Source organism: Solanum pennellii, chromosome 1, assembly GCF_001406875.1.
Source record: "Solanum pennellii chromosome 1, SPENNV200".
Taxonomy (NCBI): domain Eukaryota; kingdom Viridiplantae; phylum Streptophyta; class Magnoliopsida; order Solanales; family Solanaceae; genus Solanum; species Solanum pennellii.
The window spans coordinates 96,362,498-96,389,727 of record NC_028637.1 but is presented as its reverse complement, the minus strand read 5'-3'; the positions used below and the strand labels follow the sequence as shown (position 1 = coordinate 96,389,727).

Below are 27,230 nucleotides of genomic sequence, written 5' to 3'. Positions count from 1 at the left end.
CCACCCCCTACCAGCCCCTACCCCAATTTTTTTTAAGTTCGTTGTTAAAAAATATTTTCTACTTCAAAATTTAATCTTTTCCGGAAAAAATTTCTACTCACCAACCAAACATGAGAAAATAAGTCGAAAATATTTTCTAGGAAATCATTTTCCACGGAAAACATTTTCCTTCATCCAAACACACCCTACATAAACTGTAAAGCTGTAACACAATTAAAAACAGCAGCATGAATTTTTTTACCTTGAGGTTTGGAATCTGCACAACCTGGAGAACCGTGATGATCAATGCAATACCCTAGTTAAGAGAGATCATCAATCCATTACATTGAGTCAATACTAATAAGAATAAAAGTAAGCTATCCAATTATCAAGTTACCCTATTTTCCTTTTCTCCTTCAGCTTGGGGGTTGGGGTAGCTCTCCCTAGTGTCTAGATATATAATCATACCTATTGGAAGTAGTGGTAGCCAAAGAATAGGAGTTGATATTCCAACACTGAAAAGTATGCCTAAAACACCCCCATGTCGCAGGGTGAACAAAAGACATATTTCCAAGTGTCTGGAAAAGAGTAAAATGTTTACAGATTTAAATCATGAAGGTTCTTGCAGGAACCAGGAAATTGCACCAGAAGTACAGCAGTTCCAAGAGAATAAAAGACAATGAGAACAGAACTTGATAACTCAAAGAAAGAATACCGGAAAAAAAAGAAGCAGAAGCCAATATTATTCTCTTGAAATCCAAAGATGAAAAGAATTCAAGCACATAGGTACGTCAATTCAATAGCAAAGATGTTAACAGTAATCTGATAATATAGAAGAAAGTTTCCATTTCCCCCTCACAACAACATTTTTAAACACATACGTACTGTCTAAATAAAATAGAAAAACATGTTACTCTTTTTAAGCATATCGTGTCATCCTTAAGATAGCATCTGCAAAAGATTTTTTTTTCTTTTGTAGCACACAGAAAGGGTTTACTGCTCTGGAATTTTAAATTTTTTTTATAACTGTAGTGTCTGGAACAACTTTCTCGCACCTCGATTAATTCCATGAGATACCTGCCACCAGCAACAGGTACCAGGTGACTTTGCTCACCAAGGCTAGGATAGATGGGAAGAATAGGCTTTTTCGACGAGGTAAAGTTTTGTTTCTATGAATTTGTTATCTCCAACATAATATGTTAACCTTAAGAATTTCCACTAACCAAGAAGATTAAATCCAAAGCAGGTGGTAAGAAGTGGTTTGACATCCCACCAACCAAGACCATAAAAGAAAAGGAATAAAGAAAACCATGGTTAGATAAGTGCAACTCTCTCTCCAATAGGTCAGGGTTAAAACTGTGAAGAAAAAAAAGGAAATAGAGGAGATACAAGCAACTGAGATGATATTAGACAAAAGAATAGCGTGAAAATGCAGCAACGCTTACAAGTATATCTTGACCTATCCAAGCAAAGGAGATGTGACGGTAAACTGCCCACAGAACTGCAAAGGCTATGCAGAATGGAGAAATCGCCAGCGTCAGATATGAAACAGGTCCCAGAAAAGGAATTTTAATGTATGACTGTCCAAAACGTTCAAACCATCTGAAACTATATATAATGAATGTTAGCTACACCTTCTAAGAACCACCAGCAACTTGAGTTGTGACATGTAAAATGAACTTAAATGTTATTTCAACAAAATATAAATAAGAATTTAGTAGCAAAGACTTTGACAAAAACAATTGATGACAAGGTGTATATAATGCACCACAATGAAAGAGCACACGTGCAGGATGATCCGAAAGAGTACATGGCCCCTACTCCCAGCATAAGAAAAGGAAAAGAAGGATAAAAGGCATATTTTATAATGCTCCTGTACAGCTGTACTTTACAGTGAAGGTCTAAGCCACAGTCACTTTCATCAAAGCACGCAAAGCTGGACCTTTGTAACTAGTACTACTCTGGTTGGAACTAAATAACCCATCACACATGAAAGGATGTAAAAAGATCAACAACAACATTTCACATGGCCAAATCGTTATTAGAAAGGAACATCATGAGTTACAGTTTGTGATCATGTTTAAACAACAGATGTTGGATGATTTACAGCAACAACTGTAATCTTTGTTTTGTTTTGAAGAAAGAGCCACCGTAATCTTTCTTTATGCCACTCATAAATGGTTGGTGTTTTTGGTTGAGTGAAGTTTAAAATAATGGTATAGTCAAACTTTGAGATGGTAAAAGCCTTTCTTCCTATATAGGTACAGTAAGAAGGTAAATGCCTCTCAAAAGGCAGGTTTATGGAAACAGACTTTCAAAAGAACGAACATGTAATGCTAATGTGAATGCTACTGTTGTGTATGATTGTGGCCATTTATGATAGAAAATACAATTGCCGTTAATGCTTGAAAAGTGTGATGTAAAACATTGAGGGGATAACATGTAAAGTCAGAGAACAAGAAATTCCTTTTCCATTTTGCCTTTTAATTTGTTGACTTCCAAGAAAGCTATTACTCCCTCCGTCCAACAATACTTGTCCACTTTATGAAATCCATGAATAATTTTACACTTAGTTCCTAATTTACCCTTATCATTAATTATAGTCATTTCACTCATTTCCCTATTTCCCTATTATATTTTTCAAGACATGGTATTTATTATATTCAAAGGGTGATATAATAAAATTACCCATCTATTTATAAGAAGTGTGCCAAGTCAATAGTGGACAACTATTGTTGGACAGAGGGAGTATAAAAGTTTTGAAAGACACCAAAATGATGTCACATTCAGTTCCACCAAAACCTGCAAGAATCTCACTTGTACTTATCATCACATGATCAAGATCTATGCACAATGCAACCACAGGTCAATATTACCAAGGGCCAGGAATGCAGAACATATCACAGAGCGTCAGAAATAGAAAAATAAGTTGTGCTAGTGGTGCGAAAGAAAGAGAGGGACTAGCTCTAAACTTGCTTCAAACCAATGACGGGGGCTTCATATCCACTGTTAGATATGATCTGATATCACTCTAACTTTTTTTGATATCACTCTTTTTTTTGATAAAGCGAATCAAAAAAAGTTAGAGTGATATCAGAATATATCTAATAGTGGATATGAAGTTAGGCTTCGGGCCCTGAATCCTAGATAGAATTTTAACAAGATCTAAGTATGCAATTGTATAAGTTGATGTGAAACTTGCATTCGTTTTCCAAGCACAGCTGCCTAATTACAGATTGATTTTCATTCTTGGTCTTTCTTGGAGCAGTTTTACTATAGAGTTTCTGAAGCCAACAAGAAGAGTGCTGGCTGCCAGTTGGAAAAGTAAGAATAATGAGAATTTGCTTGAAGCAAGAGATGTTTTTCCTTTGTTTTCTTGTGACGATGGATGATGTTCAGAACAAAAATATGCAGCAATGAAATCAGCCAACCTACTCAACCATCCATGTTTGAAACTTCACTTTCCCATCACTTCTTTTTCTGGAAAGCTTTACTAGCCTTTCTAGTTTGCAGAGCGTTTGCTTGGACAGTTTATCATACAGATATTTGAAGAAGTTCTTTTAATTTATTACTCACAAACTTCAACAAAACAACTAAACAAAATCTTTAGTTCTTTCAGAAAACTTTTCTCAAAAGCTTCTCCTGGAAGCAACACAAACCTGGTTTTGCTTAGTGGAGCATTTGACACACTGTAGCTAAGAAAATCATATATGAATAGCATCAATAAGATACATACCATGATAGCAAAGCGACCAAACAAGTTTGTAGACCCTGTAAGGACAATGTGAGAAAGGTGTTACTTCAAATATTCTCCGCATGAAGATAGAATGATTTAAACCTCATTCAAGCCATTCACGTCTTTCCTACATGTGAAGAAGGATGTGCTAGCAAGTTCTTAACTCAGATGGATTAACGAAAGGGGTCACTAATGGATGAAATTATAATGGAAACAACTATGAAAGGAATTGTGACATGAAAAAGAAAACGTCCTGATTTCCATTCATATTTAGGGTCTTGTTATTTGCGTAAAATATTATGTATTGCTACCCTTGAATTTAGTCTGCTTCTATTGGTGTGACATACCTCAACACCCCCAATGGCGAATAGAACCACTAGAACCTCTATAAACCAGGAGGACATCAATTTGAAAAGAATAATCAAGAAGCAGGATGCAACCACCACAAACAGAACTGCTGATATTATGTTGATTTCAAGCACAACACCGGAACGAAACCCCTCTGTGACATTGCATTCATTTGAGCCATCCTGCGAGATTTAAGATACATATTTCAACCAAACTGCTAAAGAAAGATGCAGTGAGTTTCGTGCTTCAAAATCATAAAATACATGGGATGCTGCTAAAGAGCAGGAATAATAAATAGGAGAGAGAGAGGAATGTTTGTAACTTTACTTTTAAGAGCTTGTCCTGCTCAATTGCAGCTTCTCTGGCACGCCATGCAGACCAATAAGAAGCACATAATATGGTAGCAACTGCCATAAGCCATAAAAATACTTCAGCTACATCGACCATTGGGCGCTTTGGAGAGTACAGCTGTACAGAAACTGAAAGACAGAAAATCTTTTAGTCATTATTTCAGAAACAAATCAGCAATAATAGAGACCATGTCAGATAATCTCAACTAAGTATGCAAATGGAGCTATAAGCTGTGCCCCCACCCCCCACCCACCCTTCCCAAATAGACCTACAAAAAAAGTACAATACCACGAGACTCACCAGAAGAGCTATTTCCAAGAAACTTTATCAGGCTTGTGCCAGCATGTTGTGGGAGCATGATAGCAGGGATGCCAATGTCCAAGTCAGGTTCATGGGGTTCACAAACCATCTTGAAGAGCTCTACATAGCAATAAGAGAACATAAGTTATATGTAGCCGTTTGCATGTGCATATCAAAATATTAAGCAATGGTGGTAATACAGGAATTTATCGGATGATTTAAGTTTTTCCATAGGGCAAACTGTGATGATGTTCCCAAGTCAACATCAAAATTGATCACTGAAATTTGATAATAAGGAAATAGCACTGCCTGTAGTTCAAAAAATAAATCATGACTGTTGGTTGGCTGAATGCAGTTTCCACAAGACAATCAAGAATGAGCCAATTCATATTGGAAGTTTTTAAACAATACAGATAGTAATACTTAGGAAGAGCAGTTGAACCTGTTTGGTTGTTTATTATGAGGATAGCTGAAGCACCGGCATCTTCTGCAACGTTAGCTTTGGTAGTGAAACTGCAATTACCTCGGTGCACCAGGATGGCCTCACCAGTGAGCTACACATATTAGAAACCTAATTTTGAGTTCACTATACAAATGACATTTTTTTGAGCTTCAAGCCAAATATGCTTCAACAGGAGAAATAAATGTGAAACAACCTTATTCCTAGGTGTGCTACAACAATCCGGAGGGTCTGCAAAAGCCAGTCTTGTCTGATTAGCACGCTTCTCCTTTGATTCCAATGTTGGTCCAAATCGAGCACCAACACCAACAAACTCTGTTACTTCTATACCGTCAACCCAGATCGGAACTTTGACCTATTTGAGGAAATTAGATAATATGTCCAATTACTACTGTGAGACAAAGAGACTCCAATAAAAAATATACAAGTAATAACATATTTGACCAAGCAAAGTTAAATTAACATCTAAACGGAAGTCTGCTTCCACTTGAAACTGACAACAGTTCAATCTTGTTCAACCTTTTTTAGATTCTTTTGGACTGATATCTTATGCAAAGACTATCCAATATGAGCATAAGATACAACAGTCACGTGTTCCAATTAGGCTTACATCAAAATTACAACCACCTAATGTCTCATATCCCATAGTGGAAGAAAAAGAGAGGTCATAGAACAAATATTCACTGGTTATTCTTCACTTTTTGTTTTTCCATGTTGAAAGTGATCACCCAACTTCGACTTGGGTAAAGAGTAAAAAAAGGTACTATACATTCTATAGATGCTGGAACCTGCATTGACATAATCTCTTTTTAGGATTAGGAAAAAGGAAGATGGGATTCAGTGGGGGTCATTTTGTTACACAACACCTGTTTGGGCTTCTTGTCTGGGAAAGTTGGCCATTACTTCTAATGGCTCATTGAAAGACTTTCAACTTGAGAGGTAGAGTTCCATATTACTTTTTGTCTTGATATAACCTAAGTTGCTCAGATTTGGGTGCAGGTGTCCTATACAGATGCGGATCTAGAGATCGGATCATTCATGATCTAATTAAAGATTCGGGGAGTACGGGATTCAGCTAAAAATAATTCAAATATCTAAAAATGAGTTACAAAAATATGAGCCGAAAGGTTCTATCAGAAACCACCTTTCTATTTTCACAAAGTAGGGGCAAGGCTACGTATAGTCGTATACACTACCCTCTCCACACCCCACTTGTGGAATTACACTGGGTATGTTGTTCTAGAGTTATAAATGAAGTGTCCGATCAACTTACGATATACCATACAACATCTTGATAACAAACTTTCCCACTTCAAAATTCAATTAAGTGATTAACTATAATCATACATTAACTGAAGATTAATTGGAGAGGTGCAATCATATTTCTGCTGAAGAGGAACTGTGGAAGTACAATCATATTTTTACATAACTCTTAAATGGTAAGCCGCTCAATCAGGGGCAATTACAAGTAACTGGAAGTGGGAGCGCCCACGGCTCAAGTCTCAACCTCTTTGTGAGAGTGTATTAGGAACTTTTAAAGATTATACTAAATTTGCACCCTCTTCAGGAAAAGTGCAGTGCAATAAAAATCTGCATTCGCTAATTTAAAATCCTAGATCCGCCACCTCTTTTCCTTTTTAATAAAGTAGATTCACCACTTCATTCAAGCTCTTATTTCTTAATTTACATGCCATGGGACAATGAGGAAAGAAATTGAGAGCACAATGGAGGGCTTAGGAAACCAATGCATCCTTCCTTTTTTTAAAAATAAAGTAGGCACGCGATGCATCATATCACTAACTTAAGCAACTTAATCGTCAAGAGACCCTGCAAATCAGCACCAGAACAAAGAAAACGTGAACCAAACCCTTTTTATTGTGAATAGGATAAACGTGGAAACTCCCATGAACCTCAACTATTTCGCACTATACCTGCCTGTTACAGACATTGGATAACTTTATCATCTCGGACTTAGATACATGAGAAGAAATCACCTAACTTTTTTATCAACTGTTAGGTCACGCCCTTGATTGCTAATGTCATAGTTCCCTTAAATTGTTCAAATGATGATATAATTAAACACATATAGCAGAATAATAGCAAGTATATCACTCAAATATTGTTGATAAATCGCCAGACAAACACAAACAATCAAGTAACAGAGTCTCCATCAGTTCAGCTATATGAATTCTCTACATCAATTTCACTCTGTTAGATCAATTTCATTTCAGTACTAACTAATTAAAAGACACACATCGACACCCCCCCCCCCAAAACAAAAACACAAGAAGTGGGGGAAAAAATCAAGTTTTTCTACAATACTCGTACAGTACAGAGAGAACAATGTCACCAAAATTTTAAAAAATACATATTTAGTGAACTAACTTGCTGTAACTCAAAAATTAACTAACTTGTAGCTAAAAAAGACTCAATCTTTGAACAGAAACACAAAAAAAAACAGTTGAAATCAAGAATCAGAAGATTACCAGAACAAAATTGTTGTTACAACCAGGTCTACTTGGAGCAATATCATCTTGGTGAACTATATCACCCCCACTAACTAAACCAGTACACAGCACAACTACAACAACAAAAACAGCACAAATTGAACAATCCAATTTCTTCAACCCCATGAAATTCAACAACCCTAAAATAAAAAACTCTTCTTTTTAATCTTTTTGAGCAAATCTTGGAGATCAAAAGTAAAATGGTGAAATGGGTGTTGTTCTTTTTTTATTTATTCCCTTTTGTACTTTTTTTTTTTTGGTGGAAGATGTGAAGAAAGACATGGGAAGTGGGGGATATATGTATGAAAACAAGAAATGAGTTACATAAAGAAAGATAATATTCAATTAAAGTACTGTTTTGGTCTTTTTATTTTAATTTGTTTTTGTTTTGTTTATTTAAAATTATTATTACTAATTAGTTGTTGTGTTTGTTGTGAGTTTTTTTCTACTCTCACTAATGACGCGTGAACTACACGTACTCTTAAGGTAAGTTGACTATTTTAAGAAGTCACCTCAAATTTTTGTAGTGGAAACTTTCTTATTAGATGTGTCACTAATTGGTATATTTATTATGTATTGTCATTTCTTAATGAAATGTGACATTGCATTTGAGATTTTTAGAAACACCTATCGAGGTATGATACGGTGTTTCAATTTACGTAACGCATTTTTTTAGTTTATTATTAAAAAAAATTAATTTTATTTTTACTAAAATGGTTTAGAGTGACGTAAAGATTTGAAGATTGTTTTAGATTCAAGATTTTTAAAAAAAAAATCTTAAATTTTATGTTAAATCAAACGGTGATACAATATAACATTAAATAAAACGAAAAAAGTAAGAGTCTTTTTAAATAAAAATAATCAAAAAAATGAGTTAATTCTAAATACCACTTTAAAGTTATATTTGGAATATGAAAATCAATATTCAAAATCTTGTAATTTAGTTAATTAATTTCTTAATGGATTTTTTGTACTAAAGTGCACTTATTTTTGTGGAGCCAATCAAGTGAGAATTTACACACAACCTATCTGTAATAATTAGGTGGAGCCAATCAAGTGATAGTACACACAGACCGTCCCAATTTTCTTGATTTTATTTTTCTTCGATAAAAAAAAAATTAAATAACTATAGTTGAGTACCACATGAGAATTAATTTTAATTAAAAATAATTGAAATAGCACAATCATAAAAATTCGATGATTATTTAGCTCTTTTGAATATTTATAACTATGTATAACTATAAAAAGTATATCTTTCGCAATTACTTTCAAGTAATTCAAAACATTATTAATTAAGATGGTTTTCTCTTTTAGTTTAGATTGTCAAGTCATGTGAAAAATGCAACAAATTATAGAAAGGACTTACAAGATACAACAAACAGTATAAAAAAAAACTAGAAGCTAATTGAAGTCATGAAGTATGAAATTGTTATTCAATCAATGACGATTGATAAATTAGTTTTCAAAAAAACTTTTGTAAAATAATTTGGAGGAAAAAAAGGTTATATGATATATCGTACTTAAATTAGTTGCTGTCTACAAAAAAGAAAAACTATTTCTTTCGTTTTAAAAAAATGTTCCTGTTTCCTTTTTAGTTTGTTTCGAAAAGAATGTCCACTTTTCTTTTTTAGCAACACTTTAACTTTAACTTTCTACGTGGCAATGTTTAAGACCATAAGATTAAGGGCGTTTTGGTACATTTGACATAACTTTAATTTAGAACCACAAGATTAAAAGGTCCTTTCTTTTCTTAAACTCCGTTCTAAGTCAAACTAGGTCATCCTTTTTGAAACGGAGAGAGTATTCTTTCTGAACAATTATTTGAGGAAATTTATTTATTGGAGTAATTATTTTATTTTCAATAGTACTACAATTTTTTTTTTAAATTCAATCATTTTCTTACACGTCCAACAAAAAATAGACAAACCTTGTGCCTAGATACCGAACCCGTCACGATCACATTTTTCTCGTTGCAAGCTTTTCAATATAATTATACGCATCTTTTTTCTGTTATTTCGAAACTGAAAGTTCAGCAATAATACGTAATTATTTTTCACCTTTAATCTTAAGATTTTTAAGTTTTGAATCAGGAAAAATAAATAAAAGTTCTAATAAAGGTTAGCAATATTATTTTATTAGTGGATATGAAGGCTTAGAGATTGTTTTCAATAAAAATTGACAATAAAAAAGAGCAATTTTTATATGTAGCAAACATAAAAATTATATTTGTATATTATAATATTATTTGCATAATTGTTTTTCATAGCAAATTTTGTGTTTGCTATGGGACTTTTGATTTGTATTATTCGCTATAAACATTCAATTTCATACAAGTTGTTCGGTTTTGTATAAATTCATTTATAATCGTAATTTTTATAATAAGATATGTATTTGTATAATTAATAGACGAAAATACATGCATTTATATTTGTATATACATTTTTCTCTCGCTTTTATAAAAATACAAACATATTTTATACATTCTATACCAAATGTATAAAATGACTAATTGTATATTGAAAATGACTAAGAGCATGTTTGGCTCAGCTTAAAAGCTGGTCAAACTGACTTAAAAGCTGGTTTTTGACTTATTTAGCTGTTTGGCAATACTCAAAATAATTTATTTTAAGCCAAAAGTTAAAAGCTGGGATAAGGGTGCTTTTTCTTTTTTAGCTTATAAGCTGTTTTAAGTTGACCACATTTTTATCTTTTTGCCCTTAATATTTTTATACAATATCCAAATTACCCACATAACCCTAACATCTCTTTCTTTCATTTTTCCCTTTTCACGTTTGGCATAGCAACTTCAGCACTTTTATCCAAACGCATAACTGCTTATTTTAAAAATAAGTTTCAGCACTTTCAAAAGTACTTTTTTAAAGCTGCTTTTATTAAGCCCATCCAAACGGGCCCTAAGTATATACCGAATCAGATGACAAAAAAGAAGATATTTGCTGCAAATTACAATTAAAATAAATTATAGCTATATCATTTAATTTAAATTCATAATTTGTTATTTCATATAATTTTTTTTTAAAAAATCTCACTTTAATATAAATAGTGGAGAGACATGCCTTAATCAGAGATTTCAAATTTGACTTTCGAGTCATGAAAAAAATAATGTGAAAAGCATACCTTGAGTGGACCCTATAACGGGTGAATAAAAAGAAAAGAGTTGAGAGAGTGAAGTATAAGGAAAATTAGAAAGTGCGTAGATGAAAAATGGAGGTTGTTACCGGCTACGCATGGGTCCGGTAAACAGAGATGTCCGTATAAACCGTACGACAAGAAAAGCGCCATAATTGTAAATGGGTCTGAGATTCACATTTAGGTAGCCGGTCATAATCACCTGTACTCAACCTCACGTGTCTAGTTTTATTCCTTTCACCTAATTTTGGTTCATAAATCTTCAATCAAACTACTCAATGATTTATTTATGTATTTTCACTTTTTTAGGATTTCACAAAAATGTAAATTTTACAAAAGAGATTTGCTCGGATGATAAAGATTTCTCATTTTCAATTTGAAGGTGCGAGTTCGAGTCTCCAAGAGAGAAAAAAGGGTGAGAGTTTCCTGAGGAAGTTAAAAAAAAAAAAACTAAATTTAAGTTTAACAATAAAAATACACAATATAGTACTTCTTCGCCTCCTTTTTAGTTGTCATACTCATATATAATTTACGTTTTTTTTAGTCAGGCGATATAAATTTTGATCAACATTTTAAGATGCGTATTTTAATCACATTAATATGAAAAAAAATCGCAACTATAGTTTTTGAATGTTTTTAATTTTTTATTTTAATATATTGAATTAAGCAATCTAATTTAGTTGCGAAAGTTATTCAAACTGATTTTCGGAAAACGCAATATAACAACTAAAAAAATGAAAGGAGTACATATTAAAAGTTCATTAGTCGTACGTGGTTGTTTTGCTAGTATAAATAAATAGTTCTTCTTAATTTATATGACGCACTTTCTTTTTAGTTATTCTAAAATAATAATAATATAATTTTAAAATGCTTATGAACATCTCTATCATGTTTCAGTACTATTATTCTAGGTTTAATTGCTAATACTTTTGTTATTATTATTACAGCCAATTAATATCCGGACATTTTGGGACAGTAGGATAATTTTTTAGGAGAAATTTGATTGTCAGAAAATGAATTATTTATAGAAAATACTTTTATTATTTCTAACAACTTACAAACTACCTCTATGTCACGTAACTTAAATGCCAAATCAAGGGGGTGGAGATTGAATAATTAAATCAAAATAATATATTTAAATTTATATAATTATTTGGTATTAGAATTTTACAAGGCCTATTAATTTGAATTTTCGTTAAGGTCAATTTTTAATTTTTAGATTAATTTACCCATCTAGGAAATGCAAAAGAGGGAGGAAATTTGATGCCACCTAAATTAGTTATATGTATTTGTGAATCTATAAACAAATTTGATGCGAACAAATAGAAATAACTAACCAAAACAAAATTTGCTTCTTTAAGGATGAGACAAAAATAGGGAAGAAAAAAAAAAGTATGAATTATATATATTAGTACTTTATTTGTTTAATTTTACTTGTTCACCGTTGTAAAGTGGCATGGCACTACTGAATATACATGCATATTTTTATCTTTCACAATTTCAAAAATTGATTTTCGTTTTTACTGTCATTTCTAACGAACGAAATTTTTAAAATTTTTCCACATATCTTTATCCTTAGTATTAATTATTAGTTATGTGGAAAGATTTTGAGTTTGAAGTTGAATTACGAAAATTTTCTTCACCAAATTAAGATATTATAACACATCAAATTATTTAAATATTAAATGCACATACAAAATTCATTAACTACTTTTTATCTTAAGAAAAAATGAAAAAGAAATTAAATGTGGAATTAGAGAGTTCATGTATCTATTTCATTTGTACTACATTATCAATAATTATGAAATTTTAAAAGAAAAAGAAGATGAAACGTTATTTCTAAGTGATAAACGATGAAGAAGTTGGAAAGTCATAATTCATAAATTACCATTAAGAAAATAACTTTTTACAATAAATAATAAATGGTACATGTCCTATGCATAATATATATATGTTATTTTTTTTTCTTCAGAATTTCAAAAGCTCTATAGTAATTAAATGTAGACTAATTTAATTTAATACATATAATCAATAAATCTGTTAAAGGAGTCACAAAGAACATCAAAGAAAATTATTTTCATGGACATATTTCAGTTGAGTAGGATTTCTTTAATCTTTGTTTTTCGACTTCTTTTTCATCATTTTCCCCTTTTCTTTAAAGCAACATTTGCATTAAATAATTGATGGTTAAGTATGTAGAGTTAATGAATATATAATGGAATCAAAAAATTGCCAAATTTAAACTTTGTGGGATGATATATGAAGGTTACCATTTCCATCATCAACATTAGCAAAATTCATGAGGTGTGAAAGAAAGAAGATAGGTTTCTTTGAAAGACTGATTTTTACAATTTTCATTAATTGATTTATTCTTTATAGTTTCTTATGATTATATTATTTATAGATGAAAAACAATGTGTACAATTTAATATGTTATCACTGTATAGTGTATTTGTTGGGAGTCTTAAATGATATATTGCTTAATTATTTTCATTTAATTAATTTTTAAAATTTTGTTCAATGTCATTATTTACTAAGGTTTAACAGATCTTTATTTTGAATTTTATTATGATTATAAATATCGATAAATTAGAGTGTTAATGCAATTTTACTATGCTAGATGGATAGTTGATCTTGAAAGAAATAAAAAATAATTGAAATTGCCACTAAAATTATTTTTAAAAACTCAAAGGGAAGCTTCAAAAGCTTAAATAATTGATTTCTCCGGTATACTGATTTTCTTAGTTAAGTCAATTGGTTCATTATTTATAGTTTATTATAATTACTTTGTTTTATAGATGCAATACAATATTGCTTTATTATTTTTATTTAATTAATTTCTAAAATTTGTTCTCTGTTATTTTACCTAGGTTCAATATATTTTTAGTTTTGAAATTAATTATTATGGTGATGGAAAAATAAAGTTAAAAAGTTGATTAAGCAATTTAAGATTATTTTTTATGATTCAATTGACATTGGATAACACATGCGATGCACGTGTCCAGGAACTAGTAAGTAAAAGTGAACGAATAGAATAAATATCATTTTATAATTGACATAATAGTTTGGTGGACCCTCGTACTTGTATCGGATTGTATTATGGACTCTTTCATTTAACTTTTTATCATTTGGACTCCCGAACTTAACCAAAATGAGATTTTTAAATCTCTTTAACCATGTTTGTATCTCACTCTCCCTTACATAAATGACATGTTATATCTATGTCATATATATTAATACCAAGTCATTATTTTCTTTATAATAATTTTTTAATTATTAGTAAAAATATTAAATAAAAGATAAATTTTAAAAAATCTATTTTATAAAATAAAATAAAATAATTATTTTTGTACACAATTCCTCCACCTTCCCTAACCCACCATCACTGTCAAAACTCCACCATCTCCATATCCTTATTTTTTTCTTCTTCAATTTTTTCACAATCCAGCAATCTGATGAAGTCATGAAACTATTTCACTCCCCGCTAGTGTCATTTTAATTTATTATTGACATTTGTAATCCTCTCTATTTTCACTATTTCACCACCAAATCGGCGTCGTAAAAACCATTAGAATCCAATTGTAAAACCCAATATAGCATTTTTCAATTTTTCGGCATGGATAGCAATACAAACTGGTCGGAACAAGGTAGAGGATCTCGTCGATGCCGGAGAAATCGACGGAGTCATTGCATCGTCTTTATTTTTTACGGCTGTGTCCATTTTTGCCGGCGTCATCGCCATTTTTATGGCGAGATCAAAGTAACAACAACCTAAGTCATCTAACAACCACAATAACAATAACCAAGCCACCTAACAACCAGATCTAACCAAACTTTTCATAATCCAATGCTAAGTACTATTTACACCCCAAATTGCTTACAAATACAAGAATAATTTTACCACTAAAAGAGGTCAAGTTACTCATTGGAGATATTAACAACTCCGCTAATTTCTGATTTTTCTTTCAAATTTTTTTGCCCAATTTCATTTTTTATTTAGGGTAACAAAAAAAACAAGAAAGAAGTAGAAAAGGAGCAAGGAAAGGCAGAAAGATAGAAGTTAAAAAGGAGGAAAGTGATGATTGAAGAGGAAAAAATAGGAATGGGTGGGGGAAAGAAGTGAAAGAAAAATGAAGATAAATAACAATATGGTATGGATAAGAAAGAAAAATAGGTTGGGGAAAAAAAGGTAGTGTGGGAAAGAAGATCGAGGTAGTGTGGGGAAGAAAATAAAGTTTTTTTCTTTATTAATTTTTTTTTAAAAAAATAATTTTAATAATTTAAAAGTAAAAGTTGAAATTTCAAATATCATGTTCACTTGCCTTTGCATGAGTGTGACTACGCTCTCTTGCCAACTCATCTATATTAATAATATCACATAAGAATGATCAATGATTAGAAGAGTTTAATATATTGTGTTATGTTGAGTATAAGAGTTCAAATAACAAAAAAACTATAAAAGAATCATAATACGATCCGATACAAGTGTACGAGATACTAAATTATTCTGCCTTTATAATTTAGTTAAAAGTCTAATTCACAATACTAGTAGATATTAACCAGTAAGAAGAAGCTCTTCTGTGCTTGTGTTCTGAAGCATGTATCTTATACAAATTCTTCTGTTCATTGAGTCTCATATTAATATCCATGTATGTAAGTTTAATAATTTCAATTGATTATTAAACTTACCATAAATTCTGTCAATACTCTTTAAGGTTTTAGAAACTAATCTAATCGATTTAGTAGTTAATTAGAACCCTAATCCCCCTCCCACAGCATCGCCGCCGATTACAATGTCGGAAGAGAAACCACATCTCTCCGATTCCCTCATTCATCGCCTCCAACAAACCCTGACTACATGCTCTCAGTTGATTGAGGCCGGTCACTTTAGCGATTCCGATAGATTAGTCACCGAGCTTGCCGATTTCCTTACTCCGATCGCCGTCTCAGTGGTAGAAGAATCATCAAATCTGGATTTAGAGATCACATCATTCCAGATTCTTACTGAAATTCATTCTTTCATAACTTCACCTTCCAGAAACCAGCAAGTTATTGATGCTTTGTCCTTTGAGTTGCCCAAGTTGGTATGTAAATTTGCATCTGCATCCAAAAGATGCTCTGAAATTGCTCAACTCATTGTTGAGCATCTAGTTAGTATGTGTTCTCCGCGAGAAATGCTATCAATTCTTTGCGAGGCGCTAAGTTCTCCAACTGAAATGTTTAGGGTTCCTTGCTATTTCTCTCCTCTTATTGGTGGCCTCGCTAAAGTTATAATACTCATCAAAAGACGGCAATTTGAGCAAGTGAAAGCTGCAGTTCCTGTTATTCTTGGTGTTTTAAAGTCCATGTCCTTAGAGGCAGATGAGGAAGACAAAGATACTGAGGACATATTCCACAAAGCAATTGCTATTGCAGATTCAATACAAGCTGTTTGCGAAGGGTTGGAACAGAACGATAAGAGAAAACTCTGTGCTCTGTTGGGCATGTTCGTCTTGCAAGTCATGGCTCTTGTTTCAATTGCAATGGGGCATAACATTTCAAGTGTTCTTCCCATTATGGCACACCTATCACAGTTTCTTCCAATTTGTGGTTTATCATACGAGGGATTAATTACTGGACTTGATGTCGATAAGTTTACAACCATATGTGGAGATGATAACATGGCTTGCTTTTCTCATGTCAAGCATGGTGGATCACTTGCAGTAATCTGGGGTTACAAATCCAATGAGACATGTACAGATTTTGAAGCAGTGAAAAATGAACTTCAGAAGAACCAGACTAAAAGATGGCAGGCAATAGGCATGTTAAAGCACGTCTTCTCAAGTGTTGATCTATCATGGGAATTGAAAGTGCATGCTCTTGATTTCCTGCTTTGCGTTATGGATGGATGTACGCACCAAGAAATTCAAAATGATGCAATGGACTACTCCACATATGTGCCTACTCTATATGCGTCATTGCAGGCGATTGAAATGGTCATTATATATGCACCAAATGCTGTTTTGCGGAAGAAATCCTTTGATGCTATGATGAAGGTGCTTGCAGATGTTCCAAGTTCTTTAAGGTTTGACATCTTAACGGCTTTGATACAGAATAGCCAGTCTTCTTCTATGATTGCAATCCTCTTAGATTGTATCAGAAGGGAAATGCACGAGGAATATAGTAGTTGTATCTCACTAAACAGTCAATGCCTCTCATTTTGGAGTGCCAGGGTTGTGGAACTAGTAGAGCTGGTTCTGAAGCCTCCTAATGGTGGCCCTCCATCTCTTCCTGAGTACAGTGATGCTGTTTTATCAGCGCTCAATCTCTATCGGTTTGTAGTGATCAGAGAGTCAACAGGAAAAACGAACTATACTGGAGTGCTCTCGAAGGACATGTTGCAGAAGGCTTACAACGAATGGCTTCTTCCTTTGCGTACATTAGCCACAGGAGTCATGGCAGCAAACCAGCAGGATCATGACCAACTAGCATTGGACACAATGTGTGCCTTGAACCCCATTGAGTTAGTTTTATATCGCTGTATTGAACTCGTTGAAGATAATCTGAAACATGCATAGTTTTATCACTAATATACCAAAATATTATAAATAATTGAGAATCTAATTAAGAGTGTTCCGCCTCGGCTTTGCGCTTTCTAATGGACCTTAGAGCAAATTTACATAACACTGATGGAAACAAGTCCACCTGTTCTATTTCTTGTATGTTTATCAAACCACTTTGTCCATGCTCAGACTTCAGTTCAGTTTATGCTATTTCTATCTAAACATGTTTTTTGGAGTATTGATTTACAATAGAACTAGAGATCAACATCTGTCGAAAACTAAGGTAAAAGAAGGGATATAATGACTTGTATAGATAATTACATAGAGCTCGAAAACTTCTGTCAATTCTGTTGCAGCCACTCCTGAATTGCAGAACGGAGAGCATGGTTAGGAACAAGGTTCTTATGGGACAGCGTGAGGTTTGTCATGGGGGAGGTCTCATGCCCGCTGTCCAACCATCCTCTTAATGCTTCTGCTTCATATGTGAAGCCATCTGCTGCTACTACAGGATCTTGCATGATTTCCTGTTGTAGTGAAACACATGAACCACAAGAAATGATTAAAATGGATGATTTCTGAAAGGGAAGAACAAAGAAAGCACAGACTTTCTTTTTGATGAAGATAAAACTGAGACTTTCTTGACTTCCCTTACTTCCCCGAGTTGGATGGTAAACTGGAAACCAAAAAACAAACTTGCACGGGTTATAATCTTGCAGAACTGAGAATCGACAGTAAGGGATTCTGGTTTCTAGTCAAATGTGGTGGTTGGGGGTTCAAAAGAGTGAGAGATGCTAATTCCCCAGAACTATCTGACAACTAGAGCATTTAACTCTTTTAATCGTGTGTAATGACTGCTCAGTTCAAACTGTACGGAACTTATAATGAATTGACTGCTAGATCTAAAACAAGCAATATACTAACCTGAAATATGGGACAAATAAAATAGGATGGGATGTCACAATGCTCTTCGGAATCTATTCTAAAAGATGATGCCCCACATGAAGCTCTCATTGGTTCAAGCACCTTCCACACCTCTGAAGAAAGTTCAGGCCGGCACCTACTGTTCTTATCACAACAACTCATAGCTAAGTGAGCCAGCTGTTTGGCTTGCACAAATGGCCAGTCTCCAGCAGTTGGATCCAGCAAATTTTTCAAATTTCCTTTATCCAGTGCATATTGGATTTCATTTTTTATCCCGAATGCAGATCTTCCAGTTAACAACCTAAGTAATATAATCCCAAACGAATAGACATCGGACTTTCGAGTAAGCTCTCCTGTTTGGAGGAATTCAGGGTCCATGTATGCGAATGTGCCTTTCGGGTCAGTTCTGTAACAAAGTGTAGTACTATTTTCTGAAAATTCATCTTCTGAGAGAACTCGACAAATTCCAAAGTCACTAAGCTTGCTCACAAAGTTCGCATCAAGCAAAACATTTGCTGGTTTTAGATCACCATGAATTATGCCCCGAGCAGTGCAGGAATGGAGGAAAATGAGAGCACAACAGAGCTCTGCTGCTACACGGATTCGAGTTTGCCACGACAGTGGAGGCGTGTTATCTTTGCAGGTAAGATGATCTTCTAGGCTTCCGTTGGGAAGATACTCATATACAAGAGTCCATGCTTCTGGACACGCTCCTATAAGAGTGACAACATTTGGATGCCTCAATCTGCTTAAAATATTGACCTATATCATGAATTGTCAGAAAGATATCTGTGTTAAAGAAATAAAACGTTGTGTTTAACATGATTAAGAGAGAAGCAGAGTATACAAAGCAAATATACGAAGGTAAGTAGAACAGAAAATGGACTTAAAGAACATACTAGTATGCATCAAATTGAATAGGTGTGTTTACCACTGAGCATGGAAGATATCAGGTGTACTGATACTACTCAAGGTTTATGTGTAAACAAGCCCTACAAGGTAATACATTCTAGCAAAACAGACAAGATGACTGGCTTTTAGATATTTCAACGTGCAGAATTATCTCAAGATGGGATCACTAAAAGTTTCCCTTCCAAGATAAACCTATTGGTCCAACCAACATAAAACCCATTTAGCAGATAATTTACCATCTAAGAGGAGATTTGTGGGAGAGAACTTCTTCAGACTTCAGAGATGAAAGGATTGTTCTCGTTTAGTGAGTGGGAAATGGCAATGAACTAAGTGTAGCCACAACATATTGAATATGATACCTTTTAAGATCAAACAATTCCCTTGAATCGAGGATGATTGTATGTGTGATAACATCTACTATACCAAATAAACATAAACACGAAAGTACGCTTTCTTTTCACTATTTTTTTGTGATACCACCATCAGCAGATATCACACCAAACTAAGTATTTCTGGGTTTAGTTGTTTTACCTCCCAAAACAGGGATATTAAGTAGAATATGCACAAAACAAGGTATACAATTGAGAGGGAAAATATCAAGACCCAAAGAAATAGAAATTACACAACAATTCAGGAGACGACACATTTTAGCTTCTATGGACCGACACAGAATTAGCAAAACACAAAAAAATCTGACCTCCTGTTGGAACTCTGAGGGCCCTTGCAAGCTATGAGGGTGCAGCATCTTTACTGCCACTTGTGTGTGACGAAGGAGGCCTCTATAAATGCATCCATAACCACCTTCTCCAATCTTCAAGGCTGGGTCGAAAGTCCGAGTTGCTTCTTCAATTTCATGAAAATAAAATTCAGCAAATAGTGAAGATGTAGATGTTAATGAAGACCCATCTGAGTGCTGTTCCCTCAGTGCCTCTGCTGATTTGAGTGCTTCATCACGCTCCACCTCCAATTCATCTCTCTCCTTCCTGTACTTCTGCAAAAGGTCGACAGCAGAGAACATTTTCTGTTCCAACTCTTGTACCTGAGCGTCAGAAACTAAGAGTTGACCCTCCAGTGAAGAGTTCTGTGCTTGAGCTGCTTGCAGATCTCTCAGAAGTTTGTTTAGCTGTGCTTTCATCTGATCAGCTTTTTCTCTGTCTTTTGCAAGTGCTTCCTCTATTTCTCTCCTCCGTCTCAACTCATCAGCATAGAATGTTTCTGATGCTTTTGCCTGAAACAAAACTATCAGAATAAGAATCTCAGATTCTCCATCACTCCCGCTTCCCTAGGAGAGTCACATGCTTGAAAGAACAATCTCCTCCTCAAAAAATGGCAGTCTAGGTCTTACCGTCTTATCTCAATCAAATTAAGCTTCTCATAAATCAAGCAACGAATGGGAACTTGGCATAAAGGAGTAATATTTGCAAACAACTGAGAGAACCAAATTGTAGTACCATAACATTCAGTTAAAAGATGACGTAAAATATAAAATGAATAAATCACCCTTTGTCTAGCCTCAATTGCATCCTTTTCCGCTTTCCTACGCTTGATTGATTCTTCAAAAGCTTCCCGCCTAGCGGTTTCTGCTTCTGCAACATGCTGCTCATATCTATCATAGAGTTCATCATTCATGCTTCCAGATAGCTCGTTATTCACCTTCTCTGCCTGCATCTCCAGAACCATCCAAAATTTAAAAAGCATATTAATTCTGATTCTTTGAACAAATATAGCCCATTTCATTAGGACGCAAGAAATGAAGGAACTGCTTGTGATTTAGCAATTTAAAGAGACAAAAGAAATAACATGATTTACTTACTATACTTGGAGCAGACGACTGATACGGACCGAAATTGAAATAGCGCAGTCCGGATGGATCGAATGCAGTCTCGTTCCTTTCAGTCTTTGAAAAGGAATCATCAACCATTTCAACAGATGAACTTGGTGAAAAACGTGAAGCCACTGAGGAACTTATTTGCGGTATGCCATTCCAGCTATCAGCACTTCTATCTGAACTCATAAATGGAAAATTAGCCTGTAAAGTCCCAGTAGAGGGATGTCCAGAGAAGATTGTCCCATGACTGTCAGAAGCAACTCTGGGATATTCTGTAAAAGCCCCCCTGAGCTTTACTTGTTCGCTGTAACCTTCTGTCGCAGATCCTGATCTCACAACAATATCATTAACTGGACTTGCTGGAACTGACGGTGACACACTGTCTGTATTAAGTCTGTCTGACTTACTTTCTCTGCAGGACATAATGTAGTCACCATTTAGAGTTCCCCATGTTTTCTAAGTGACATAAGAGAATGAACCCCATCCTGTCCCAACGGATCACGCATCCCAATCCGAAGGGAGGTCAATCTCTCGGGAGAAACGGCAGACACAGAAATCCATAGAAAAATGATATTTTGCAAAACAACACAGAATATTGTACAAAGTTATCCCCACTTGTCCACCCAAATAACATCCAAAACAAAGTTTCAAGATAGATTCAAGTATGAAAGGTCGTGTACCTTGTATAAATGAGATTCCCTTTGCATACAAACCAGATGCAACAGAATGTGGGTGCTTGTAACCGTACATAGATGGCTTTCTTAGACCTAAGGCAAGACATTTTCCTGAAATATCATTATAAGAGTTCAATTTTCAGCTTGGTAAGTTATGCAACAAATTGACTTAGATTTATCCATCACCTTCCAAAAAAAAAGAAAAAGAAAAGAGGCAATAAATTCTGAGATAGGAGGGGTGGGGGGTGGATGGGGCCGACGGACCTCTTGGTTAAAACGAATTAATATGTCCGATTCATATCTGGTAAGTATTTAGATGCACAGAGGAAGACTGAATTAAAATAATGATGGGCCAAGAAGTGAATGATAGTCAATTTAATCTGCCAGTGCTCAAAGAATAGGATAGGAATTGGAAAAAGAAAAAAGGGAAAACCAGAAGATCAGGGGCAAACAAACTAAATGAACTAAGACACCATAGACCATAACACTCTTGCAGAAGGGGGTGGGCTGCACTAAGACACCTTTGGTAATGCATGAAAACAATATTTCACTTTCAACTTGCATTAATCATTCGAGCGGTCCATTAACTCCCATGCACTAAGAAACTTAAACACACAGAGCTACAAGAAACCTTAGGTTTACTCCAAGTACGTATCCTCACAGCTCACAGATCTTTCTTAGATAATACATCCATCAAAGGAAGCTTATCAAAAAGAATGAGATCAGAATTTTTAACATGAGCGACTTAACAACAATGCCTACAAAAGAGAACTAAACAAGATGACAGGGGGACCACAATATAATTGGAATTACTTTTGGAAGAGTGACATTCCCACAAAACTAAAGTGTTTCACCTGGTTAGTGATAAAGAGAGCATGTTTAACAGAAGAAGTTCTACAGAAGAAAGAAACGCAGCTGGTCCCTAGGTGTTTTTTGTGCAATTTGATAGGGGAAACAAATAACCATCTCTTCCTGCATTGTAAGTTTACTGCTCAAATGCGGAACCTGTTTCTCAATATCACAAACATGAACTGGACAATGCCAGAACATACATCAGATCTGTTGAGCTGCTGGATTAAGAGGGGAGGCAGTAAGAGTCAAAAGAGATGGTGGAAGCTAATACCATCATGTGTATGGTGGCCAGATTGGAAAGAAAGAAATGGAAGATGTTTTAAAGATAGATCCAATTTCATCCACAATGTTAAATCGAATTGTATAATATCTCTACTTTTTTTGGCGTAAACAACTTTGTATAGATGATTAGATCGGATTATAGATTTGATAGGAAATCTGTAATCATCCTTTTGTGGAGGTAGCCAGCATAGAATTCAACCTTACTAGTTTCAAAAAGAAACAAAAAAAAACATGAGCGACTTAAGTGGTTTTTTTTTCCAAATATTCTATTGACTCCCAAAGGCGGATCCAAATTTAAATTTAATGGTTCAACTTTTAAGATTCTTAGCATTGAACTGATAAAATTTAGGGTTTGTGTCTGTTGTTGAAGTGTGGGACCATCTCATCTAAAAACTTAAACATGGTATCAGAGCAGGCAAAAGTCCTGAGATTGAATCTCAACGCCACCCATATCATAATGAATTTCCACGCTCTTAATTCGTGAAAAAAATTAGGCCCGCACATGAGGGGCGTCTTGAGAATATAATTAAATAATAAAAGTGTGCTCTCTCTAACAACTTAAAGTTTAGATGAGATGGTCACACACTTCAACAACGTCCAATAGTTGTTGAGATTTTATTAGGGTTTTTACACATACATCTATATTCCACATCGATCTCTCTACCTCCAAAGTAGGGGTAAGGTCTGCATACACACTGCCCTACCCAGACCATACTTGTGGTATTACACTGGGTAGTTGTTGTATGTAATATTCCGCGTCAAAACTTATCGGTTCATCTGAACTCATAGCCAAAAAGCTACATCCACCCTTTATGACTTAACTTATAATGCATTTCTGTATTTGAAGTGAAATCTAGAACTTGGAATGATGAAACTAAGAAGCCAGCTAATCAACAAGATACACATGATGGAGGAGGGGAGGAGATGGGACCTTTCAAATCATTTTTATTGTTTTGTCGCTTGAATTCTTAACCAAACAAGAGTACCAAGATATTCACTCTATATTTTTAGTCAGTGACATTCAAGTAACAGAAATTTTTACTTTGAGTAGCACTTGTTTGCCGCAGCTCCCATAACAAGCTTCCCTATACCATGTTGCGATATAAGCTCGACTATGCCCTTCTCAATCGAGTCCATTTCAAGGACAAGTTTATCAGCACGAACCTAGAATAAGAAACAGACAGATTATAGGAAGTACAAAACATCAGCTCAATCAAGAGTATAATAAAGGAATATGGAAGTGTAAACATTCTTATGATAATTAACGATGTGCAGACTGAAGCTCTGAACTCAATATCTGTTGCTTGTATCAAATATTTGAAAAAGGAATCTGGCTTATGACTTCTACTTAATACTTATCCACGTATAAATTGGAGATATGGGGTAAGGGAGAACCTCCATTACAGTTGCCAGCAAAGAAATTAATATTCACTACTCTTCCAGTAATGCTCTCAAGTTACAGGCAAACAAACAGTTTTCAGCTTGCAATATTTTCACCAACATCAATTTTCTGAACAAGGCCAATTGAAAAAAGAAGCGAACTATTGGTGCAAAAGTCAAAGACTATACCCCGGCTCGTCCACAGATCAGAATATATTTTTCCAGGATCATGTGCATGTCTTGCTTTTCCTTCTCATGGTACGCCCTGACTTGGTGCACATCCAATTGATCTATGTTAAACTTTGTACCCACTGCAAAAACCGTTCAAGAGAAAATGTACACACTTGTAAATAAAATTCGTGATGAGACTAACCTTACCTAGTAACCATCATTCTACTATCGAAAGGAAGTTAGATAAGTTATGGAGAAAAATGTCATCTCAAGCAAAACAGTTCTCCTTCTATTTCTTTTGTCCGGAAAATGGAGTACCGGTACTTAGATTCTGGGAATCATTACAGAAGCAGAAAAAACATTGTGTGCTTAAGTAAAGAATTAATCATTTTTCAGGAACAATTTGTCTTAAAACCCAACACTAGAAACATTTCCAAAATTTCCAAATGAATGAGTGAGAAAAGTTCACGAAAATTTTAATTGCAAAAGTAAATTTTGTTTTGTTCTATTATAATTTCTTTGAGAGTCGTGCAGGCAGGTTTGACAGAGCTATAAGAGGAACAAATATTTTGATCTGTTGTAGCCAAATATCAACTTTTCCTTTTCTTTTTTCCTCGTTAAATTAGCAGCAAACAAGAATTCTCTCTACGCAAAACCCCACTCCCCCCCAATTCTTTTTTTTTTTTTTGAAAAAGGAAGTCTGCAATGAGATTATTCAACACCACATCATCAGCCTTGAGCCTCATATATCAGGAAAATGTAAGGGATTGATAAGCTTAATCCCAGCAACAATTGCAACAGAAATGGTAGCATCCTCAACGTTGAAAGCTCACATAACTGTAACCTAATAACTGACCTTTACTTAGCTGAATTCTAGGCATAAAAAATGTTCACAAGTAGTTGATTAGGTAGGAATGTTCATTAAAGAATGAAAAACAGATCCATTAAAACATAAGAGTTGAACCAGAGAATTACAACCAACTTTCTCAAGCATTTCTTGCAGTTGATGCTAATCAAGCATACAAGTTCAATTATTATGCCGGAACTATCAGTATAATACCAGTTTCTCTAAGTCCCAACTCTCAGCATCAAACAACAGACGAACCATCATTTGACTTTACAGGTCTAAGCAACAACTACATACCTAGTGTAGTCCTAAAAAGTGGGGTGGGGGGAGGGTGGGGTCTAGGGAGTATAGAGTGTAAGCAGACCTTGCCCCTGCCTCATAGGTAAAGAGGTTGTTTCCGAGAAACCTCAGTTCAAGAATTTACTGGTCTAAACGAACATCAGAAATCAGTGAGAAAAGGGTTCTAGAATTCTAGATAGAATAGAAGGGTGAGAAAAAGCAAGACAGTTCAACAAATCAAGCTAACTCAACAAACCACCTTTTCCACAACACCTTAGCAATCAAAAATTAAAAAAATCAAAACTTGATAATCAAAAATCACATTAATTTTGGAAAAAGTAAAAAGAAACAAAATAAAAAAGGAGCTGATTACTCATGGGTATCTTCTGAGCAGGAGTATGAACATGAACAATGCAAATTTTCCTTCCACCGGACTTGTGCAAAGCCCATGTCAAAGTCGGTTCAGTCTCCTTCAAGTCTTTCCCGACAGCAACATACATCACATCGTCGACCACCACCGGCGTTGCTGGACTTCCTTTTTGCACGATTTGCTCACTCAAACTCAGACGGGACAAATCAACTTCCGGGTACCTTACCGGACTCCGCCGGACTACGGATGATGGAGTCTCCAAAGCCATTTGTAATTGTATAACAACCTAGCTAATTCTCTGCTTATACACACAATTATACTTACAACACAAAAGGGTTTTAACTTCACTCCATGAACGAAAACCCCATTGATTTATCTGGATTAAAACAATCAAAATCCAAGTTTATACACACAATTAGACTTACAACACAAAAGGGTTTTAACTTCACTTCATGAACGAAAACCCCATTTTTTTTCTTTGTGATAAAACAATCAAAATCCCAGTTTATACATACAATTAAACTTACAACACAAAAGGGTTTTAACTTCACCTTATGAACGAAAACCCCATTGATTTCTTTGGGATAAAACAATCAAAATCCCTGCTTATACACACAACTAGACTTACAAGTTTTGAGTTTATCTCATAACCCATTGATTACAATCAAATTGTCTTTGTATACACAGAATTACAGGTACAAGAGAGTACGGGAGGAATGAAAAAAGCCCCTTGTTAGCGATGAAATTGAGGGGAATAGGCAAATGGTGGATGCAAAATTTACAGATTTTTTTTTGTGAAAAAGAGATAGTTTGTCTGAAAGTAAATAGCAGTATATGGTGTTATAATCAAACCAATAATAAATTAATCATATGATAATTACAACTACTTTACCAAATGGAGTATTAAATTGAACAAGTTTGATGGTATTGATTTGATATTAATAATAAATTTAATAAGTAACCAATGCATATCGTCATTGAAGGAATTTCTGAGAGCATTTCAATTTTGGTCAACTTTTCTCTCTCTCTGCTTCCTTTGTACTGTTTCTCTTTTGTTCAGAGGTTTTCTTCTTCCTTGACACCGAAGCTTCTGTAGCTGATGAGGCAATTCCAAGTAGATATGCACTTAATTGATTTTTTTTCTTCTCAACTACTTTATTTAAAAAAAAATAAAAATTATTCACACCGATATTTATATCAAGTTAATGTAATAAAGTAAAATCAAGTATAAATTTAAACACATTATGTAAACACGTGGTATAGATAAGTTTACACACTTGTTTACTTAATTATTCATATTCTTTTCAATTACTTATTCACTTTTAAATTGATACACCTATTAAC

General features: G+C 34.2%; 3 protein-coding genes across 7 annotated transcripts in view; 1 reads left to right on the top strand and 2 right to left on the bottom strand.

Moving 5' to 3' along the window:
- LOC107004315 (signal peptide peptidase-like 2) overlaps positions 1-8,035 on the bottom strand; it is a 12,812-nt gene extending 4,777 nt beyond the window's left edge. The window contains exons 1-9 of one of the 3 annotated variants that reach the window (XM_015202542.2): positions 7,661-8,035; positions 5,371-5,529; positions 5,157-5,268; positions 4,715-4,834; positions 4,391-4,542; positions 4,063-4,245; positions 3,716-3,750; positions 1,425-1,587; positions 242-295 (exon numbers count right to left, since the gene is read on the bottom strand). In XM_015202542.2, the coding sequence (XP_015058028.1) occupies positions 242-295; positions 1,425-1,587; positions 3,716-3,750; positions 4,063-4,245; positions 4,391-4,542; positions 4,715-4,834; positions 5,157-5,268; positions 5,371-5,529; positions 7,661-7,807 (1,125 nt within the window). In that variant the 5' untranslated portion in view covers positions 7,808-8,035. Of the gene's footprint in view, positions 1-241; positions 296-1,424; positions 1,588-3,715; positions 3,751-4,062; positions 4,246-4,390; positions 4,543-4,714; positions 4,835-4,914; positions 5,024-5,156; positions 5,269-5,370; positions 5,530-7,660 lie in introns of those variants that run through there. The other 2 variants (XM_027916198.1, XM_027916200.1) reach the window with 2 other exon arrangements.
- A 7,332-nt stretch (positions 8,036-15,367) lies between these two features.
- Positions 15,368-17,419, top strand: LOC107007979 (aberrant root formation protein 4). The gene has a single exon (XM_015206846.2). The coding sequence runs from the start codon at positions 15,622-15,624 to the stop codon at positions 17,383-17,385; it is 1,764 nt and encodes a 587-aa protein (XP_015062332.1). The 5' UTR covers positions 15,368-15,621; the 3' UTR covers positions 17,386-17,419.
- Positions 17,400-26,771, bottom strand: LOC107007977 (U-box domain-containing protein 33). Of its 3 annotated transcripts, XM_015206844.2 has the most exons (10): positions 26,438-26,771; positions 25,890-26,262; positions 24,409-24,530; positions 23,882-24,003; positions 21,712-21,816; positions 21,017-21,443; positions 20,704-20,871; positions 19,901-20,431; positions 18,292-19,053; positions 17,400-17,894 (listed from the first exon to the last, which is right to left on the bottom strand). In XM_015206844.2, exons 2-10 carry the CDS (start codon positions 26,152-26,154, stop codon positions 17,712-17,714), a joined length of 2,685 nt encoding a protein of 894 aa, XP_015062330.1. In that variant the 5' UTR covers positions 26,155-26,262; positions 26,438-26,771; the 3' UTR covers positions 17,400-17,711. The 3 variants fall into 3 exon arrangements, with proteins under 3 accessions (XP_015062330.1, XP_015062329.1, XP_015062331.1); XM_015206843.2 differs by having other exon boundaries at positions 25,890-26,771; XM_015206845.2 differs by having other exon boundaries at positions 20,704-20,865; positions 25,890-26,771.
- Positions 26,772-27,230: the final 459 nt, after the last annotated feature.